The sequence below is a fragment of the Odocoileus virginianus genome, unplaced genomic scaffold (assembly GCF_023699985.2).
Source record: "Odocoileus virginianus isolate 20LAN1187 ecotype Illinois unplaced genomic scaffold, Ovbor_1.2 Unplaced_Contig_7, whole genome shotgun sequence".
NCBI classification, from domain to species: Eukaryota; Metazoa; Chordata; class Mammalia; order Artiodactyla; family Cervidae; genus Odocoileus; species Odocoileus virginianus.
Window position 1 is genome coordinate 2,225,355 of NW_027224324.1, and position 18,043 is coordinate 2,243,397.

General features: G+C 42.2%; 1 protein-coding gene across 5 annotated transcripts in view; it reads left to right on the forward strand.

The window, feature by feature from the left end:
• PRDM5 (PR/SET domain 5) overlaps positions 1–18,043 on the forward strand; it is a 257,926-nt gene that overhangs the window by 181,704 nt on the left and 58,179 nt on the right. For 4 of the 5 annotated variants that reach the window (XR_011486377.1, XM_020916542.2, XM_020916543.2 and 1 more), the window contains one exon: positions 43–128. The exons of the other annotated variant lie outside the window; for it this stretch is intronic. Coding sequence is in view for 3 of the 4 variants with exons in the window: in XM_020916542.2 (XP_020772201.1) it covers positions 43–128 (86 nt within the window). In the remaining variant the exon portion in view is untranslated. The remainder of the gene's footprint in view (positions 1–42; positions 129–18,043) is intronic. 5 annotated transcript variants of the gene reach the window in all.

Genomic DNA, 18,043 nt, shown 5'->3' on the forward strand with positions numbered 1-18,043 from the left:
GCTGTAGACTTTTCTGACAGGAAGCCTGCCTTTATCTTGTAGGTGAGCGTCCCTATCAGTGCCCTTACTGTGAGAAAGGATTCAGTAAAAATGACGGCTTGAAGATGCACATTCGTACTCACACCAGGGTAAGATAATATTCTATCTTATTTCTTATACGATCCACACTTATTTTAAGATATTTAATTTTACCTGAGAAAGCAAAGGTGGTATATCTGAAACTTCATGCTTGTGGTGAATATTTGAGCATATCTTTTTTTTAAAAGATGTAACAGTGAAAGAAGCAAAAATCCAAACCCCCAGAGCCTTCCCATTCTTTAAACTGTGAACTAGTTCTTAGGAGTAGCAGGAGTTACAACTGTCAGACAGCCCAGGAAGTGTGGCCGAGTGTGTGCCAGAAATGCAGATGCCAGCACTTCCGAACAGAGGTGCCCTGTCAGCGTATGACCGTTAATTAACGTATGTGAGCTGGTATGCTTGCAGGGAAGATGTTGGAGACAGTCTGAATTCCCGTGGGAGGTGGCTCTGCAGGGAGTGCCCCGTGCCGTCCTTCCTTCTTTTTCCAGGGATGCGCTCTGTGCTTCTGCTGTGAGCACCTCTCACCGGATCCTTGTCATCCTGTGACGTACAGCGTGTTCAGACCCCAGTGTCTGCGTCACGTGCTGGAAAGAAAGCAGAGCAGCTCACCCTCTATCTAGCTGCCTTTCTTAGCTCACTGTTCAGTTGAGGACACAGACTTTGCATGGACTTCCCACTTGAACATTTGATGTTTTTAAATAGCTCTTGATTTTGCTATATCCATCTTTTTCACTGCTAACCTTTCACACAGTTCTTTTCAGTTTGGCCTTTTAAAAGTGCTTATGGTCTGTACATAAATGCCAAATTTTTTCAGATTTTGAGAGACGTGCCTAATCCCCTTAAGAGCACTTCTAATTTAGCCTTCTCCTGAATTCCATTTTTTTACCTTAGCTGTAAAATAAGAACTTTAGAGGAAACAAATAATAATAATATCCTTGCCAGTGTAATAGTATTCCAGCTTTCCACTTTAGTTTTGTAGGCTATAAAAGATAACCTCTGAGGTCCTGTTAAGAAAACACTCCTCTCGTGTTTGTGGTGGAGGAGGGAGGCAGCTTCTGTGCTTACTAGGGCAAATCCACATTGGGTTTCTCATTCTGATTTAAAATATAATACTTATATTTTGTGGATATTTTGAACTGGAGTAACTGCTAGGTACTCCCTTCACTAACACAGTGAAGGGTTAGATAAATATTACTCCTCTTAATATGACTTACGTACATATCCAAGTATTTATTACATAGTGAGCACTATTAAAGAGGTTTAATGTTGTTTAGGAGGTTATTTTATATATGTACAGTTGTCACAATAGTGCCAACAATGTGTTTTAGACCAGAGCAAAGGAGTGCTGATTCCTTTTATTAAAACTCATGATGCTAACCAAAATCTTGGCCTTATGAGTGCATGTTAAACTGTTTTACAAAGTTATACCTCAGAAAAGGATGTTTGAATTCAGGGGAAAAGTACCTTTTGGGTGTTCTCAAGAATGGACAATATTTCCAGTTCAAATAATATGGTTTTTGCTTTGTTTATTCATGAGAATTATGCTAATAGTTAAATACAAAGGCCAGTAATCACGTCAGGCACTATATTCTAGGTGTTCACGTTTATTGATTCATGTAAGCTTCACAACAGTTCGTTAATGCATTCAGCCTCAATGAGGTAGGTATTATTATGATCTGTTCTTTTTAAAATATATTTATTTTTAATTGAATGATACTTGCATCACAGTGTTGCATTGGTTTCTACCAGACATGAATCAGCCATAGGTTTGCCCGTGTCCCCTCTCCCTTGAGCAGCCCTCCCACCTCGCTCCCTACCCGAACCCTCTAGGTGGCTACTGCGCCCGCTTTGAGCTCCTGAGTCACACAGCACGTTCTGTCTGTCTGTCTGTTTTACACCCAGTGAAGTACGTTTCCCTGTCACTCTCTGCCCCCCACCCTCTCCTTCCCTGCCCTCCGTGTCCGTGGGCCAGTTCTCAATGTCTGCGCCTCCACTGCTGCTCTGCAAAGAGGCTCATCAGTACCGTCTCTCAGGGTCCCATGTGTATGCATTAGTGTACGATAATTGTTTTTCTCTTTCTGACTTACTTCCCCCTGTATAATAGGCTCTAGGTTCATCCACCTCATGAGGACTGACTCGAATGCCTGCCTTTTTATGGCAGGGTGATATTCCATTGTATGTATGTACCACAGCTTCTTTACCTGTTTCTCTGTCAGTGAGCACCTAGGTTGCTTCCATGTCCCAGCTGCTGTGAAGAGAGTCGCAGTGAACGTTGGGTTACATGTGTCTTTTTCAGTTTTGGTTTCCTCAGGGTGTATGCCTAGGAGTGGGAGGCCTAGTAGTATATGCCTAGCTGGGTCATATGGTGACTTTATTCCTAATTTTTTAAGGAATTGCCATACTGTTCTGTGTAGTAGATGTATCAATTTGCATTCCCACCAACAGTGCAGGAGGGTTCCCTTTTCTCCACACCATTTCCAGCATTTATTGTTTGTAGATTTTTTGATGATGGCCATTCTGACTGGTGTGAGATGATACCTCATTGTAAATTTGATTGGCATTTCTCTTAATAATGAGTGATGTTGAGAATCTTTTCATGTGTTTGTTAGCCATCTGTGTGTCTTTGGAGAAAGGTCTGTTTAGGTCTTTTGCCCATTTTTTGATTGGTTGTTTGTTTTTCTCATATTGACTTGTATGAACTACTTGTATATTTTGGAAATTAATCCTTTTTCAATTGTTTCATGTGCTATTATTTTCTCCCATTCTGAGGGTTTTCTCCTTGTTTATAGTTTGCTTTTCTGTGCAAATCTTCTAAATTTAATTAGGTCCCACTTGTTTATTTTTGTGTTTATTTCCATAACTCTAAGAGGTGGGTCATAGAGGATCTTGGTGTGATTTATGTCATCGAGTGTTTTGCCTATGTTTTCCTCTAGGAGTTTTATAGTTTATGACCTTACTAGGTCTTTAATGCATTTTGAGTTTATCTTTGTGTATGGCATTAGGAAGTGTTCTAATTTCATTCTTTTACATGTAGCTCTCCTAGTTTTCCCAGCACCACTTATTGAAGAGACTATCTTTGCCCCATTGTATATTCTTGCCTCCTTTGTCAAAAATAAGATATCCATAGGTGCTTGGGTTTATCTCGGGGCTTTTAATCTTGTTCCACTGGTTTCTGTCTTTGTGCCAATACCATACAGTCTTGATGACTGCAGCTTTGTAGTATAGTGTAAAGACAGGAAGGTTGATTCATCCAGCTTCATTCTTCTTTCTCAAAATTGCTGTATCTATCCGGGATCTTTTGTGTTTCCATATGAATTGTGAAATTTATTGTTCTAGTTCTGTGAAAAATGCCATTGGTAATTTGATAGGGATTGCATTGAACCTGTAGATTACATTTGGTAGCATAGTCGTTTTCACAGCCCAGGAATCTGGAATCTCTCTTCATCTATTTATGTTGTCTTTAATTTCTTTCATCAGTATCTTATAGTTTTCTGTATACAGCACTTTTGTCTCCTTAGGGAGGTTTATTCCTAGGTATTTTATTCTTTTTGTTGCAATGGTAAATGATATTGATTCCTTAATTTTTCTTTCTCATATTTCATTGTTAGTTTATAGGAATGCAAGTGATTTCTGTGTATTGGTTTTATATCCTGCTACTTTGCTAAATTCACTGATTAGCTCTAGTCATTTTCTGATGGTATCTTTAGGGTTTTCTATATATACTATCGTATCAGCTGCAAATGGTAAGAGCTTTACTTCTTCTTTTCTAATCTAGCTTTCTTTTGTTTGTTTTCCTTCTCTAATTGCCATAGCCAGGACTTCCAAAACTATGACAAATAATAGTGGTGAGAGTTGGCACCCTTGTTTTGTTCATGACCTTAAAGGGAATGCTTTCAGTTTTTCACCATTGAGAATAATGCTTGCTGTGGGGTTATCATATATGGTCTTTATTATGTTGAGATAGGTTCCTTCTATACCCATTTTTGAAGAGTTTTTTTATCATAAATGAGTGTTGAATTTTGTCAAAAGCTTTTTCTGCATCTGTTGAGATTATCATATGGTTTTTATCTTTCATTTGTTAATATGGTGTATCACATTGATTTGCATATATTGAAGAATCCTTGCATCACTGGGGTAAACCCAACTTAATCATGGTGTGTGATCTTTTTCATGTGCTGTTCTCTGTCTGCCAGAATTTTGTTGAGAATTTCTGCATACATGTGCGTCAGTGATGCTGGCCTGTCATTTTCTTGCTTTGTGTAGTCTTTGTCTGGTTTTGGTGTCAGAGTGATGGTGGCCTCATCAAATGAGTTCAGAAGTGTTCTTTCCTCTGCAATTTTTGGAAGAGTTTTAGAAGGATAGGGATTAGTTCTTCTCTAAATGTTTGATAGAATTCACCTGTGAAGCCATCTGGCCCTGGGCTTCTTTTGGGGGGGAAATTTTTGATCACATTTCAATTTCTGTGCTTGTTACTGAATTGTTAATAATTTCTATTTTTTCCTGATTCAGTCTTGGAAGGTTGAACTTTTCTAAGAATCTGTCCATTTTTTCCAGGTTGTCCATTTTATTGGCATATAGTTGTTTGTAATAGTCTCTTATGATCCTTGGTATTTCTATGTTGTCTCTTATAACCTCTCCTTTTTCATTTCTAATTTTGTTGATTTCATTCTTCTTTTTTTCCCTGATGAGTCTGGCTAATGGTTTGTCATTTTTTTTATCTTCTCAAAGAATCTGCTGTTTGTTTTCTTAATCTTTACTGTCTTTCCTTCTTTCTTTTTCATTTATTTCTGCTCTGATATTTATGATTTCTTTCCTTCTACTAACTGGGTTTTTTTGTTGTTTTTTGTTGTTCTTTTTCCAGTTGTTTTAGGTGTAAAGTTAGGTTGTCTGTTTGATGTTTTTCTTGTTTCTTGAGGTAGGATTGTATTGCTATAAACTTCCCTCTTAGAACTGCTTTTGCTGCATCCATAGGTTTTGAGTTGTGTTTTCATTGTCATTTGTTTCTAGGAATTTGTTGATTTCCCTTTTGATTTCTTTAGTAACTGTTAGTTATTTAGAAATGTACTATTTAATCTCCATGTGTTTGTGTTTTTGTAGCTTTTTTCCCTGTAATTGCTATGTAGTCTCATAGTGTTGTGGTCAGAAAAGATGATTCATATGATTTCAATTTCTTTTAATTTACTGAGGTTTGTTTTGTGACACAAGGTATGGTCTGTCTTGGAGAATGTTCCATGTACAGTTGAGAAGAAAGTGTGTGTGTGTTCTTCTGCATTTGGGTGGGAAGTCCTTAAGATATCAATTAGGTCCATTTGGTCTAATGTATCATTTCAGGTTTGTGTTTCCTTATTAATTTTCTGTTTTGATGATCTGTCCATTGGTGTAAGTAGGGTGTTAAAGTCCCCTACTATTATTGTGTTGCTGTCAATTTCCCCTTTTATGTCTGTTAGTGTTTGCCTTATGTATTGAGGTGCTCCTATGTTGGGTGCATAGATATTTACAATTTTTATGTCTTCTTGGATTGATCCCTTGATCATTATGTAGTGCCCTTCTTTATCTCTTATAATATTCTTTATTTTAAGGTCTATTTTGTCTGAAATGAGAATTGCCACTCCAGCTTTCTTTTGATTTCCATTTGCATAGAATATCTTTTTCCATCCTTTTACTTTCAGTCTGTATGTGTCTCTAGGTCTGAAGTGGGTCTCTTGTAGACAGCATATGTATGGGTCTTGTTTTTGTATCCATTCAGCCAGTCTGTGTCTTTTGGAGTGTTTAATCCATTTACATTTAAAGTAATTATTAATACATATGTTTCTATTGGCATTTTCTTAATCGTTTTGGATTTGTCTTTGAGGGTCTTTCCTTTCTCTTGTGTTTATATATAAGTCCCTTTAATACTTGTGGTAAGGCTGGTTTGGTGGTCCTAAATTCTCTTAACTTTTGCTTGTCTGTAAAGCTTTTGATTTCTCCATCAATTCTGAATGAGATCCTTGCTGGGTAGAGTAATCTTGGTTGTAGATTTTTCCCTTTCAGTACTTTCAAATATATCCTGCCATTCCCTTCTGGTCTGCAGAGTTTCTGCTGAAAGATCCACTGTTAATTGTATGGGTTTTCCCTTGTATGTTACTTGTTGCTTTTCCCTTGCTGTCTTTAATAATTTTTTGTGTGTTTAATCTCTTGTTATCTTGAGGGGTATGTGTTTTCACGTGTTTCTCCTTGAGTTTATCCTGAATGGGACTCTCTGCACTTCTTGGATTTGACTATTTCCTTTCACGTGCTGGGGAAGTTTTCAACTGTAATCTCTCCAAAAGTTTTCTCAGTGCCCCTCTTTTTCTCTTCTTCCTCTGGGACCCCTGTGACTCGAATGTTGGTGTGATTAATGTTGTCCCAGAGGTCTCTGAGGCTGTCGTTGATTCTTTTGATTTTTCTTCTTTTATTCTGCTCTTCAGGGATTATTTCCACCATCCTATCTTCCAGCTAGCTCACTTATCCATTCTTCTGCTTCCATTAATCTACTATTGATTCCTTCCAGAGTATTTTTAATTTCAGTAATTGAGTTATTCATCTGTTTGTTTATTCTTTATTTCTTCTATGTCCTTGGTAATTGTGTTAATTCATGTTGATTGCTTCTTGCATTTTCTCCATTCTATTTTTTAACATCTTTACTGTCATTATTCTGAATTCTTTTTCAGATAGTTTGCCTATTTCCTCTTCATTTAGTTGCTCTAAATGATGGAGTTTGTTCCATCATTTGCCCAACACTTCTCTGCCTTTTCATTTTCTAAAAAATGTATTGTGTCTAAGATCTTTTCTGAGGCATTGAAGTTGAATTATTTCTTCCTTTTGGTTTCTGCTCTTGGTGGGTAGGTTGGTCCAGTGGTTTGTGTAGGCTTTTGTTGGGTGTGACTTGTGCTCTGTTGGGAGGAGGTAAGCTTCCCCCCCTCCCTTTGGTTGGTAGAGATATGAAGTGCTAATCCCATTTGCTGAGGTAGGCGTTTGTGTTTTTGTCTTGTTGTTTGGGTGGGGCGTCCTGCTCTGGGCTTTCTGCTCTGGGCCCTGCTGGCAGCTGGGTGATTCCATGTCTTGTATACAGGTGGAAGCCTCTGTGGGAGTTCTCACTAATTAATACTGTCTGGAGTTATGATTTTTCTGGTAGTCTAGAGTCTTGTCAGTGCCTCCCACTCCAAAGGCTCGGGACCCAGTCTCTCGCCAGGGAACTGAGATTCCACAGGTGGTTTGTTATGGCATTAAAGGGGGTTAAAGCAAACACACTAAAATAAGAAACTAAAACAAGAAAGGGAAAAAGAAGAAAATCCACAAGGAACTGCAGAACACATTAAAATATAAGAATAATAAATGTTTTTCTTGGATCTCAGCTGTCAGTCACCATCTTCTCCCTTGCTGTGAGTCACAGTCCGTTGTCTCCCAAGGATGCCCTCCAATACTGATCTGGTCTGGTCTCTGGACCTGTTGTGGGGGTGGCGCAGACTCTAATCTAGTCCTACTCTTGCGCGTTCTTGCCTCTGATGTCTGAATCTGCCCATGCAGGTGTGTTTCTTTTTCAGGACCTCTCATTGTCCTTTTATATATTTCATAGATACAAAGTCTGCCTAGTTGATTGTAGATTTAATCCACAGCTTTTACCACTGGTGGGAAGATTGTGTGTCCGCTTCCTTAGCCACGCTGCCCCTGGTTTCAGCTGGGGTTTTACCTCCACCTCTGCGTGTGAGTCATCCACCAGGGTTTGCTCCTGAGGCTTCCCTAGAGGACTTGGGTCTGCCCCCAGGAAGTCCTGGTGTGGGGGTGGTGCAGCTGCGTGGGTCCTGGGGGCCCTGGCAGTATCGGGTGCCCAGGGGGAGCCAGCGGCTAGGGTGCTGGAGAGCGGGGTGCTCTTAGGGTCCTCTCTAGCCCCTGGCTGCTCTGTCCCAGTGGGCACCCCTCGAGGGGGTGGCACGGGAGCTTGGATTGTGGGGACCGTGGCAATGCCAGATACATAGGGGTGCTGGAAGCAATTGTCACGGGAGGTCCGGCCCTGTTCAGGTTTTTCCTAGCTTCTGGCAGCTCTGCCCCAGTGAGGATTGTTCACGGAGGTGGCACAGCTGCTTGGATCATAGGAACTCTGATAGCGCCAAATGTGCAGGGACACCAGCCACCTCAGCTGCAGAGCTGTGGTCCTGCTGGAGCCTTTTCCTAGCTTCTGGCAGCTGGCACTCAGACGGCCTCTCTGGCTGGTCCTTCTCTGTTACTTGGTCCATTTTAGGCACGGACAGGACCCTGCCTGGGGTCCTTCTCTGTTTCTCGGCGCACCAGGCCCTTAAGGGGCCACCCTGCCTGGGGTCTTTCTCTGTTGCTGGGTGTGTCAGGGGCTTAAAAGGCCACTTTCTCTGGGGTCTCTTCAGCTGTCTAGTGCTGATGCGTGTGTTTGGCTGGGGGGCGCGGTGTGGGGGGAGGCTATAGAGATGGCTCACCCCCTGTATGTGACTCAGCAGCATTGCCCTGTCTCCTTGTTTGCCTGTCTTTCCTTCAGAAGCATTTCCCACTGCGATCTCCCTCAGGTCCCCTTGGGCCGTCTGTCCTCAGTCAACAGCAGACCTTGCCCTGGGATTGCTCTGCAATCACTGTGCTCCAGCCCAGCCTCTCTGCCTTCCAGAGGACCCATGATCCTGTCCAGGGTACTTAAGGCTGCGGCAAGGATTTTCTAAGTGATTCTCAGTTCAGACTGTCACAGATCAGCTGGCTCACTCTGTAAAGCCTCAGGTGCTTCTCCTCTGTCCCAAACAGTTGCCCCATGGTGGGGATCTGACCCCTACTTCCGTTCCCCCACTCCCCAGGGGCAGATCCAGTCCTGCTCAGGCTCCTCTCTTTTGCCCTCCTTCCTACTGAATTTTGTGTGGTTCCATGTATATTCTTTTCTGGAGGTCAGGTACTCCTGCCCCCTCTTAGCTGGTGTTCCACAAGATCTTCTGTGTCGGGAGGTCTATTCCTGGTGTGTCCATGAGGCGAGAAATAGTCTTCGTCCATCTACTCCTCTGCTATTTGGATCTCCCCCCTTATGATCTGTTCTTTAAAAATGAGACACTGAGGCACAACCAGTGAGTAACAGAATCAAGATGAGAGCCCAGGTAGACTGGCTTCACAGCGCACCTCTTCACCTGCTAGATACACACATTACATGCCTCTTACTCAGTTAGAAGTTTCCTTATTCCACTGATTCTGATAACTTTGCTGTATGTTTTCAAAATGAACAAACTTCAGTAACAACCCCAATTTTCATTTAAAATTTATATAAAAGGCTCATGTTCATTTGAATATTTGGGTCATGAGACAAGGATTCTGGATGCTGCAGGGCTTCCAGGTGATGGTGGTGCCATTTCAGCGTCTTCAGGCGCTGACTGCACAGAGAGCAAACAGATCCCAGCCTTTGGCCGAGGGAGCACCAGACAGGGCCTCATCTACTCAGCAGACAATACTAGCAGAGGAAGTGGGTAAAGAGGTACAAAGAAGCCTTTGGGTTTTGCTTCAAACTGTTCTTTAATTTTTCTTTTTCATTCATGGTTTATATTTTATCATAGATGGCTTCATTTTGAAATCCTGTTTCCTAAGCATTGGATAGATACAGATATTTTTGCAAATCAGTATAACTTATGAAAAGCTAGTTAGGATTATTAGCCAATGAAATCAAATTAATATCAGGATACAAAATAAAATTTAACAAAAATGTTGTAGAGCAGCAGTTTCTGCAAGTTCATATTTTTCCAATATTATTTAGGTTTCTAAGACTCAATTCAATAAGTACCATTATGTTCAGACTGTTAACACTTTCACTTCAATCATGTATTCACCTTACATTTGGTTGACTTCTTGTTAGGTTATGCTATTTTCATTTTTATGAAATTTCTAGAATGTAACGTTTCAGGTATGTTTGCTTTGTGACAGAGTTGTTGTTCAGTCACTACATCATGTCCAAGGCTTTGTGACCCCATGAACTGTAGCATGCCAGGCTTCCCTGTCCTTCACTGTCTCCTGGAGTTTGCTCAAACTCATGTCCATTGAGTCAGTGATGCCATCTAACCATCTCATCCTCTGTCATCCCCTTCTCCTCCTGCCCTCAGTCTTTCCCAGCATCAGGGTCTTTTCCAGTGAGTCAGCTCTTCCGCATCAGATAGCCAAAGTATTGGAGCTTCAGCTTCAGCATCAGTCCTTCCAATGAATATTCAGGACTGATTTCCTTTAAGATTGACTTGTTTGATCTCCTTACTGTCTAAGGGACTCCCCAGTGGCTTCTGTAACACTGCAGTTCCAAAGCATCGGTTCTTCGGCACTCAGCCTTCTCCATGGTCCAACTCTCACATCCCTATATCATACTGCAAAACCATACCTTTGACTATTTGGACCTTTGTCCTCAAAGTGATATCTCTGCTTTTTAATATGCTGTCTAGGTTGGTCACAGCTTTTCTTCCAAGGAGCAAGTGTCTTTTAATTTTATGACAGCAGTCACCATCTGTAGTGATTTTGGAGACTAAGAACAGAAAAACCGTCACTGTTTCCTGTTTTTACCTGTGTATTTGCCATGAAGTGATGGGACCAGATGCCATGATCTTAGTTTTTGAATGTTGAGTTTTAAGCCAGCCTTTTCACTCTCCTCTTCGAAACTTCATCAAGAGACTCTTCAGTTCTTCACTTTCTGCCATAAGGGTTGTATCATTTGCATATCTGAGGTTATTGATATTTCTACTAGCAATTTTGAATCCAACTTGTGCTTCATCCAGCCCAGCGTTTCTCATGATGTACTCTGCATATGAGTTAAATAAGCAGGGTGATAATATACAGCCTTGACATTCTCCTTTCCCAATTTGAACCAGTCCATTGTTCCATGTCCACTTCTAATTGTTGCTTCTTGACCTGCATACAGGTTTCTCAGGAGGCAGGTCAGGTGGTCTGGTATTCCCATCTCTTTAAGAATTTTCCACAGTTTGTTGTGATCCACACAGTCAAAGTCTTTAGCATAGTCAATGAAGCAGAAGTAGATGTTTTTCCTGGAATTCTTTTGCTTTTTCTATGATCCAGTGAATGTTAGCAATTTGATCTCTGGTTCCTCTACCTTTTCTAAATCCAGCTTGTACATGTGGAAGTTCTTGGTTCATGTACTTTGAAGCCTAGCTTGAAGGATTTTGAGCTTTACCTTGCTAGCGTGTGAAATGAGAACGATTGTGTGGTAGTTTGAATATTCTTTGGCATTGAGTTTCTTTGGGACTGGAATGACAACTGACCTTTTCCAGTCCTGTGACCACTGCTGGAGTTTTCCAAATTTGCTGGCATACTGAGTGCAGCACCTTAACAGCATAATTTTTTTTAGGATTAGAAATAGCTCAGCTGGAATTCCATCACCTCCAAAATTTTTGTTCATTGTGATGCTTCCTAAGGCCCATTTGACTTCACATTCCAGGATGTCAGGCTCTAGGTGAGTGACCACACCATTGTGGTTATCTGGATCATTAAGAGCTTTTTTGTATCATTCTTTTGTGTAGTCTTGCCACCTCTTTTTTTTTTTTAAATCTTTTAAATTTTATTTATTTAATTGGAGGCTAATTACTTTACAATATTGTAGTGGTTTTGCCATACATTGACATGGATCCACCATAGGTGTACATGTGTCCCTCATCCTGAAACACTGCTCATCTTCCTCCCCATCCCATCCCTCAGGGTCATCCCAGTGCACCAGCACCCTGTCTCGTACATCGAACCTGGACTAGCGATCTATTTCACATATGGTAATATACACGTTTCAATGCTATTCTCTCAAATCATCCCACCCTCACCTTCTCCCACAGAGTCCAAAAGTCTGTTCTTTATATCTGTGTCTCTTGCTGTCTTGCATATAGGGTCATCGTTACCATCTTTCTAAATTCCATATATATGCATTAATATACTATATTGGTGTTTTTCTTTCTGACTTATTTCACTCTGTATAATAGGCTCCAGTTTCATCCACCTCATTAGAACTGATTCAAATGTATTCTTTTTAATAGCTGAGTAATATTCCACTGTGTATATGTACCACAGCTTTCTTATCCATTCATCTGCTGATGGGCATCTAGGTTGCTTCCATGTCCTGGCTATTATAAACAGTGCTGCGATGAACATTGGGGTACATGTGTCTCTTTCAGTTCTGGTTTCCTCGGTGTATATGCCCAGCAGTGGGATTGCTGGGTTGTATGGCAGTTCTATTTCCAGTTTTTTAAAGAATCTCCACACTGTTCTCCATAGTGGCTGTACTAGTTTGCATTCCCACCAACAGTGTAAGAAGGTTTCCTTTTCTCCACACCCTCTCCAGCATTTATTGTTTGTAGACTTTTTGATAGCAGCCATTCTGACTGGCATGAGATGGTACCTCGTTGTGGTTTTGATTTGCATTTCTCTGATAATGAGTGATGTTGAGCATCTTTTCATGTGTTTGTTAGCCGTCTGTATGTCTTCCTTGGAGAAATGTCTGTTTAGTTCTTTGGCCCACTTTTTGATTGGGTCATTGATTTTTCTGGAATTGAGCTGCATGAGCTGCTTGTGTATTTTTGAGTTTCTTTGTCAGTTGCTTCATTTGCTATTATTTTCTCCCATTCTGAAGACTGTCTTTCACTTTGCTTATAGTTTCCTTCGTTGTGCAAAAAGCTTTTAAGTTTAATTAGGTCCCATTTGTTTATTTTTGCTTTTATTTCCATTACTCTGGGAGGTGGGTCATAGAGGATCCTGCTGTGATTTATGTTGGAGAGTGTTTTGCCTATGTTTTCCTCTAGGAGTTTTATAGTTTCTGGTCTTATGTTTAGATCTTTAATCCATTTTGAGTTTATTTTTGTGTATGGTGTTAGAAAGTGTTCTAGTTTCATTCTTTTACAGGTGGTTGACCAGTTTTCCCAGCCACTTGTCTTAACAACTACTTGTTAAAGAGGTTGTCTTTTCTCCATTGTATATTCTTGCCTCCTTTGTCAAAGATAAGGTGTCCATAGGTGTGTGGATTTATCTCTGGGCTTTCTATTTTGTTCCATTTATCTATATTTCTGTCTTTGTGCCAGTACCATACTGTCTTGATGACTGTAGCTTTGTAGTAGAGCCTGAAGTCAGGCAGGTTGATTCCTCCTGTTCCATTCTTCTTTCTCAAGATTGTTTTGGCTATTCGAGGTTTTTTGTATTTCCATACAAATTGTGAAATTATTTGTTCTAGTTCTGTGAAAAATATGGTTGGTAGCTTGACAGGGATTGCATTGAATCTATAGATTGCTTGGGTAGTATACTCATTTTCACTATATTGATTCTTTCAATCCATGAACACAGTATATTTCTCCATCTATTTGTGTCGTCTTTGATTTCTTTCATTAGTGTTTTATAATTTTCTATATATAGGTCTTTTGTTTCTTTAGATAGATTTATTCCTAGGTATTTTATTCTTTTCATTGCAGTGGTAAATGGAATTGTTTCCTAATTTCTCTTTCTGTTTTCTCATTGTTAGTGTATAGGAATGCAAGGGATTTCTGTGTGTTAATTTTATATCCTTCTTTATATCCTCTTCTGCTTCTGTTAGGTCCTTGTCATGTCTGTCCTTCATTGTGCCCATCTTTGCATGAAGTGTCCCCTTGGTATCTGTAATTTATGCCTGGCCGTAGGTACACCTCTTCTGCCAGGCCGTTAGTATGAGACATTGAGGTAATCCAGTCAGTAGTTAAGCTATCTTTGGGTTATGTTTTTGCTGTGGTTCCCATAGGCTTCCATCTCCTCCTGGGTGGTCTGCTGTTTCTGTGGTCTTTGTGGGAGGTCTGGATGGCCAGGGGATTCCCCAGTAATGCTGATTCCTCTTTGTCATCAGTCATGAGGTTTCAGCAGTCCCTGCATTGTCTCCACCACGGAAGCCATCTCTCTGCCTTTGCCCCTTCCAGCAGGTGGCAGCTGGAAGGTTGCTCAGCTCAAGATCTGAGGTGGTGGTGGGCTCCTGGTTCTCCTGCCCCAGCATTCGTGTGGGGAAGGCCCAGTGCACCAGCGCTTCTGGTCGGGGCGCTCAGCTTCCCTTTCTCTCCATGGTGGGCACCTTCTGGAGCTGCAGTATTCCAGTCACTGGCCACATGTGGCTCTTTAAACTTTAACTGTAACTAATTGAAATGAAATAAAATTTAAGATTCGCTTTTCCGTTCATAGTAGCTGCTTTACTGGTCCTTAGTGGAACATGTGGCCTGTGGCTGCTCTGCGGGGCAGCATAGATACAGGACTATCCTGTCATCACAGAAAGGTCTGTTCTGCAGCCCAGGTCTGGAGCCGGGTGGCTGAACTAGGCCTTGTCTCAGTGGAGGGCCCCTGCTCCTGTTCTAGCAGTGCTGTGGATCAGTGCCAGCACTGGGTGTGTGCAGGGGGCCAGGTCCTGTCCCCTCCAAGGGCAGAGGCCTTTGCCTGGACCGGAGGATTTCCTGTTTCACCCCTAGCAGCAGATGACTTTCGTCTGCTGAAAGGAGGTGAGAACTAGGGCTTAGCAAGTGCCTTGCTCCTCACTCAGAGGCAGAAGGCCTTTGTCTCCCATGTGAGAAGGGCCTGTGGCCTTGTGGTTTTGTGGTTATTCCCCAGGAGTGACTGATGAGCACCTTGTGCTCCTGCAGGAGTGGGAATGCAGATGGGCTCCTTCCAGCACTGTTGTGTCACCTTCAGACCTTTGTCAGGCCCAGCACACTTCGGTCACTGAGCCGGCTCTCCAGACCTCCCTCTCATCGCTCTCAGGAGCACTGGCAGGGCCCATGGGAAAGAGGTCGTGAATGGTTTGTACTTGCAGTGTTTCTGGGCCCCCCGGAACCTGCAGGGTCCCTGTGGCCCACCATGTCTCTCTTGTTTCACCTGCCCACTTTCACAGCAGCTGCTCCCCTCTCTGCTCTGACAGAGGTGCAGCAGCTTGCGTCTCCTCCTCTGTGACGCTCACGGCCCCTGCTGTGTGCCGACCTCAGCTCACCAAAGTGTCTCACGACCTGAGGTGTAAATAGTGAGATGGTTTGTGACTTCCCACATCCTGACAGCAGCCGTTTGTTTTCAGCTCTCTAGGTTGTTGGGACAGCGTCTTCCCCTTCATGGCTCTTCATGGGCAGGACCTGTGTGCTCTGGCTGTGGAGTCAGGTTTCTGAGGGAGGCTCCTGTCCTAGGTGCCGAGGAGCAGTCTGCCTGGGGGCGCAGGGCGGCCTCTGGGAGCCTCATGAAGGCCTGGCCTGGTGAGCTCTTCTTTCTCTCTGTAGGTTCCTCACCCAGGTTCTCTCCTCTGTTGGCTTCTCTGTGTGAGTTATGAAGAAAACACTTCTGGGAAGGAGTAGGGTCTCTTTTGGGTGGGAGTGGGCAGTGGGTCTTAGTCTGGACAGTGTGGCTTCAACCAAGACTTAAATCAGCCTCGGTGATAGCACCACTTTTTGCAGGCCTCTTAGGCCTGGCGCTGCTCCAAGCATTGTGCCAGTACCTTCCACCCATCTTGTTGTCTTTTGTCTGAAAAGTCTCCTTGACTATCCTAAACTATGTCTGAGGTATAAATGTTATTTCTTAACTCTTTATGGGTAATGTCTCAAGTCCATTTTAGTACATGGACTAAAGATCATCTGAAAATTATGGACCTTTGGTTTATATTGTTTAAAACACACTGAAGTAAAATATCATCAGTGAGTTAGTGTACATGTTCATAAATATCCATTTTGTAAACATTAAGTTCAAAAGGATTTTTTTTGGTAACCCTTTACCACAGAAACCTCATGTCTTGTTTAATCACTTTTGATTCTTAGCATGGAAAACACCTGGACCAATTAAAAAGTTAGTTCAGATACCCTGTATTTTGAATACCAGTTAGAACACCCAATTAACTCACACAGGTTTCAGGGTTCTAAGGTCACATCTGTGTCTCCAGCCTTGTTTGTAGGAACAGCCAGATTAGCTTTTAAAAATATTTAAAATGGAATTTATTGCCCATGGTTAAAGATAATGATTAGTCTTTTATATCACTTTGAGTTTTGTTAACTTTCTTCTGTGAAACTCCTGTCCCTGATCCTCAGGCAGCTCAGGCTTCTGGTGGGTTCACAAATGTGTGCACGCTGCACTTTGTTCAGACACCATGCCTGCGACCCTGGGCCTCCAAGCTCAGAGTGGAGTGGGTGACTCAGCTCCTGGCATCAGGCACTGCTGGATTTAGCTGTGGGCTCCGTGGTGGAACAGAGGTGTAGCAACTGGAAAACTGTGCACACCAGTCTTGCCCAGAGCATCCTGCACTCATGTGGGAGCTGTGTAAGCTTGTCATCGAAGGAAAAGAGAAGAGTTATTAAGGGTGAAGATGCTGGAAGGAGAGGAGAAGTAGTTGGCAAGGGGAGGAAGAGGCAAGAAGAAGTTCCCTAGCTACAGAGCATGGAATAGGATTTCTGTAGCCTTGATTAAGATCAGAAAGAGGTCTTCTGAGGATGAGAGTTAACCTGGAATCCTCATGAACACATTAGGAAGCAGGCCTCAAAAACGTAGCTGCAGAAGCAAGTCTGTTGAATCAGGCAGGGGTGGGCAAGTTGATTGCAGAAATGCTGGGGTGGGGGCAGGCATTTGAGCTGAGCTCTGAGGCCTGTGGAAGGGGTGTGCTGGTGGATGTAAGCCCTGGGGCAGTGAGCGTGGTCCTCGCGGGCGGGTTCCTGGGGCCAGGTCCACAGATGCATGTTGGAGTCTGACTGCAGTTGAGACAGGCCAGCACAGAGGAGCTGGTCTGAGTCTTAGAAACATGTTTTGCTTTGTGTGCTGTGTTTTATGTTGAGTAAGGGGTATGACATAGTCAGCTCTCTTTTGGAAAGGTTGCTGTAGTTCATCCTTGAAGGTGGATTGAAGGAGGCAGGAATGGAGGCAGGGAGGCCCCGAGGCAGGCATGCTGGACATGGCTGAGCGAGACAGCACCCACACCAGGTGGCCATGGGGTTCGAAAGTAGGAAACGTGTACGAGAGACACCTTTGAAACAGTCTTCGCCGGGTTTGGGCAGGTAGTGTAGGTGGTGAGGAGCAGGGAAGAACCTGCAAGGGGCACTTTGGGGGTGGGAAGTCCGACAGAGACAGAAGGAATATAGTCCATTTAGAGATAGGGTGGGGAGGGGAAGCGGGGTTCTAGGTTCATGCTTGTATAGGCTACTATGTGAGGAACATGCCCAGTATTTCTGTTCTTATATCTGGACTAGAGGAAGAGATTTTTTTTTTTTTAATTTAATAATACTTTAGTTGATTATGATTTTAGAGAAAACTTTGAATTTTCTGATTTTTGTTTTTCTAAACATTGTGGTGTAGGGGCAAGAGGATATGGCTTATTTCCATCATTTGGAAACATCTTTAATTTGGTTTTGGAATTAATAAATCTTTTGTTTCTAGAACCTACGTATTTCTTGGGGGATTTTGTATGGCTTGCAAATGAATTGTTTAAGATAAATGGCTTTCAGATTCCATTGTATTTTGTTTGGCTCAGAAAACACACCTACATGAAATTGAACATTCTTATTCTATCACAGTAAGCTCTCTTTTCTCTGTAAAAGGGAAAGTCAGACCATATAAAACATAACTTTATTTTCAGGGGCTGACAGCATCATTTGCCCCCTTTTCCGTTTCTTTTTGTGAGAATTCTTTCTGATGGTCATCAGCCCACTTGGCAGAGTGCCCCTCCCTTCTCATTCTCAGTGTGACTATGCTTTTCAGCTAGTCAGCTCTCTTAAAGTCACCAGCAAAGAAAGCTTTTAGTTTCTTGGTTAGGAATACTTTTTTGGCACACCAAATGATGGTCCTAAAGTTAGGCCTTTGGTCCAGGCATTCTCTGCATTTCCCTAGGCTTTGAGAGCAAGATGTAAAAAACCTAAATTGGGTTTCATACTCTTGACAAACTTATTGGACAGATAAATTATTCTAATAGAAAAAAAAGGAAAAGCCTTTTTTATGGAGTGGAATTCTGTTTCACTGT